Here is a 4259-nt window from a genome sequence, read left to right on the forward strand (position 1 = left end):
AAAGAAGTAGAAGTGTAAAATATGCTCAATATACTAATTTATGACAAAAGGTATGTGAAAAAATAATAATTGCAAGAAAATAAAAACAAAAACCATACCACATCTTAGTGATTTGTGCAAAGAAAACCCTTTAAAGAGAAAAATCCCAATACAAAGAAACTTATTGTGTTATTCAATATCAAATGGTAGAGGAGCTTTTTCTAAAATTTTGCTCCGAAACAATACTGAGCATTAAAGAATATGTTGAGCTAGAAGAAAATGTCAATCCTCGAAAGGTGCCCTTCGATAAGGATTCCTTATTTTCAAGATCTCCTCCTTTATTATGTTCCATTCTTATCCAAATTTCATTCAATTATTTACACATGACTAGTTTGAATCTATTATTTATCTTTATTTCTTAAAGAATTACAAACATAAGCTAAAATATTGTCATAACATCACATCATTTTATTTCTATATCATCATCATACCAAAAACACATAATCACATAAACACAAACTGAAATCAAATTATTGATAAAAGATGTCCTTGCAATAATCAGTTATCCATATTCTCTTACGACTATGACAAAATATGAGATCAAAATTTAAAGGTGGTCTAGGAGCTGGAGGCTATAAAAAAACGAATCCCTCTGGATGCTCCTCTGCTCTCCCTTGTGCCTCTCTCAAGCTAACATTCTCCATTGTCAATGCATCCATCCTCTACGGTACTTGTATATCTGATACTCTCATCTGACGAAGTGTCTCGAGCTCTCCTCGCAAACGATCTTGGCCTGTTTCGAGTCCATCTATCTTAGCACATAGTTGCTGCATACGATCTTGCTCTTCTTTGAGTCCATCTATCTTAGCACATAGTTGTTGCATCTCTATCTGATGAATTGTCTCGAGCTCTCCTAGCACACGATTTTGCTCTACTTTGAGTGCATCTATCTTAGCACATAGTTGTTGCACAGGATGTTGCTCTACTTTGAGTGCATTTTTCTCGGCAAATAGTTGTTGCACACGATCTCGCTCTAATTTGAGCGCATAATTCGTAGCATATAGTTGTTGCAGCTCTATCTGCATTTGTCTCTCCCTCTCTCGGGCCTGATCAGGTTGGATCTGCAGACTATTCCGTTCTGCTTGAGCTTGGTCTCTCTCAGTTAGGGCCACACCTCTCACAAACTCTGCCCTTGCTAATCTCTCATAAAGTTGATCCATCTCTACCATAGCAGCATATATTTTTTCCATGGCCCTATCGCACTCTCGAGTGTTAGCTGCGAAACACAAAAACCAAAAAATGTTAGTTCCATGTATCTCGAATCACAAGAAGCTCTAACTATTTTCTAAACACATACTCATCTATGTTTATGAAAACTCAGCGCGCGCAAAAACATATTTGATTTATGTGATTATTAACAGGTCTGACTGTGGTGTAATGACTATCAGGTTAATTCAGCAGTTGTGACATTTAGAATTCTTAAAAAATGTGATCTAATCCTGCCTGAGATATTTGAAAGGAAAAGAAAAGAACATTTCAAGGCAGCCTATAATCTCTGCCAACATTCCGAAAACTAAGAAACCTTTAAGGTTGACCATAACCTAGAAAATTTAATTATCAAACAGTAAATGGCAAACCATAATGCAGTAACTACGAAAGAGAGACTTACCAGTTACTGAAGATGCAGTTCTTGTTGCAGATGCCTCTGAAGACGATAAGGTAAAACGGGGATATGCAGCGGAATTGGTAGTGGAAGTTGGTCCTGATGAAAATGACATCCCAGATGTTGGTACGGTTACAGCAGCAGAAGTAGTGGTCTGTGCTAGTGCAGTCCCTTCACCAGATAAAGGAATTGTAATTGTAGGTGCACTGGTGGTTGATGAAGACGAAGCAACAGTTCGAAACGCATTTGATGGTTGCGATACAGAGGAGGATTGAGTTGCTGAGGAAGTGGGCGGATTTCCCACCTGAGTGTTGGAAGGCGTGGGTGGAGTAAATGCTATGCCCGGAGTGCGGAAAGACAGATCCACATCCAGAGCAGAAGATTGCGAAGGGATTGCAAAGAATGGCGTAGGTGGACAAACCGCAGGGGCGTCGAAGAGAGCCGTAGACGGGTAAGCCGTAGCGCCGCCGAAGAGAGGCGTAGGCGCGTAACTCGCAATGCGGGGGAAGGATGGTGCAGGCGCGTAAGACGCAGTGGCACCAAAGAAAGGCGTAGGCGCGTAACCCGCATTGGCGATGAAGGGGGTACCAGGGGCGTAAGTCGCAGTGACGCCGGGGAGAGGCGTAGGTGTATCAGCCGCAGCGACTGATACGGGGAATTCGAATCCTCTGTTCGCCATGGCTAAAGTTCAAGTAATGCCGAAAAAGGATTAAAATTGAAAACTGAATCCTTGGACCCTAGGGTTTTGTAAAATAAACAATCTGTTGCTCCTGTAAGCGTGTTACCTGGTTTGGTTTGTTAAAGCATTCTCCACTGGGCTTTATATGATATCATAGGACACCAGTTGGGTTGGGTAGGATTGGCCGACCATATAGTAATAGAGGATTTATTATTTTATTTTAAAAAAATCTTTAAGAACGTAGGGCTAGTGTATATTTGTGCTAATTATTTATTATAATTTTGCAGTATTGTTAGTTGAAAATTATATTATTTTAATTATATTTGTGTCTTATAAATTATAACTATTTTATTTGAAGAAAATGATATTTAATTATGAAATATTAATTATAATTCTAATTTTAATAATATAGTATTAATAATTATTTAGGTTATTTAGTGTGGTTATTGTTTATTAAAATTAAGTATTTCTCATTGTTATCGTATCTATGGCTTGTAGAATGATACTTTGGGGGAAGGCAATTAGTTCTTTAATGACGTTTGAACTGGCTTAGTCTCAAGTCTTATAATTGACAAGATATAGAGTAGGGTTTCTTTTATAAAATATATAAAATGTGAGTTTGTTTTTTAATCTGCAAAGTAGTTTTATTATGTTCTCTTGGTTTTGTATGAGAGCATGGAGGCAAAACAAAGCATTTGGTATTTCATTTATTGAGAAAGATACTAAACTTGGATTTTGACGAAATTCTTGCATACTAGTTGAATCATCTTGTCCCCAATTTTGCATCACTTGATATAATCTTAATTGTGGTTCATATATTGTAGAGAGCTAAAACATAATATAGAGTATAGTATAATAGATGAAATTTAATGTTCATGGGATTTTTTGATTTCAAAAAGAAATGGATGAGGTGTCATTAGCCAATAGAATATTTACTCTTATGAATAAATAAAAGTGTACTTCAATGTTTATAATTTTTAATAAAAATATTTGTAATAGTTACCCTTACATATAACTATTAGTCAACTGACAACTAAATCATAATATAGAATATAGTATAATAGATGAAATTTAAGATGAAATAGTTTACTTATTTCTTTGCGTAGTGTGAATCAAATCCCTATAAAATAGCTAATGAATTTTATTATGTTTTCAGAAATAAAATTTGTAGAAATTTTATGTTATATAAAAGAGTCACTTTATTTACATTTTTTTTGGCTGGGTAATAGGCCGAAGCCGATATTTTATCACTTTATATATAATATTATGAATAGATAATGAAAAAAATTAAAATATACATATATTTGTTATTATTTCTATAGTCTAAATTCACATTTCTCAAGTTATAAAATTGTGAAAAATATTTTATAGCTATTTGATTGGCCAAAACAATTTGACACAAATTTCATTAACTGCAACAGTCACTTTTTTATACAAAATTTCCATACATAATCTAGATCAATGAGGTAGCTTCTATAATATAAAGATCTAAATAAATATAAAATGTATGCCCTACACATAAGGGGTGCAACAAGGCAACACAAAGATGTGCTATAAAAAATATAACTTACATATCATAAAAAATATTTAGAAACAATTTTTTGTGCACAAAAGAAGAACTCCTCATGGATAAAATTTAACTTTAGCCTTTTCTTTTCTTTTTTGAAAGATGACATTAGTAGAATTTGGTCTATTCCTGAAGGAGACCTTTTCCTCTTGACCTATATCCATGTATGCTCGGATTGGGAGGAGAAAACTAAATTTTGATCCACCTCATTTAGTGGGAATTTCTCCTCATATCCTTTAAACAAACTAAATCAACATGATCATCGCCCTTTCTAAATGTCCCATTAACTAGTGATTCTTTTAAACAAGCAACAAAAAATGTTGGTAGGATGTGATTGCTTATCCTTGAGAAAAGATTGGATCTCTATATAA

The 4259-nt window shown here is 34.7% G+C and overlaps 1 protein-coding gene across 1 annotated transcript; it reads right to left on the reverse strand.

Moving 5' to 3' along the window:
• Window positions 1-701: 701 nt before the first annotated feature.
• Window positions 702-2321, reverse strand: LOC131874833 (uncharacterized). The gene is made up of 2 exons (XM_059218753.1): window positions 1649-2321; window positions 702-1255 (listed from the first exon to the last, which is right to left on the reverse strand). The coding sequence occupies exons 1-2, from the start codon at window positions 2319-2321 to the stop codon at window positions 702-704; spliced, it is 1227 nt and encodes a 408-aa protein (XP_059074736.1).
• Between the last annotated feature and the right edge of the window lie 1938 nt (window positions 2322-4259).

This window comes from Cryptomeria japonica, chromosome 4 (assembly GCF_030272615.1).
Source record: "Cryptomeria japonica chromosome 4, Sugi_1.0, whole genome shotgun sequence".
Classification (NCBI taxonomy): Eukaryota; Viridiplantae; Streptophyta; class Pinopsida; order Cupressales; family Cupressaceae; genus Cryptomeria; species Cryptomeria japonica.

Excerpts from the sequence above, each read along its gene's own strand:
- LOC131874833 (XM_059218753.1), bottom strand. The coding sequence starts at position 2,321 with ATGGCGAACAGAGGATTCGAATTCCCCGTATCAGTCGCTGCGGCTGAT. Across the intron at positions 1,256-1,648 it reads AACTGCATCTTCAGTAACTG|CTAACACTCGAGAGTGCGAT; the intron begins GTAAGTCTCTCT and ends TGTGTTTCGCAG.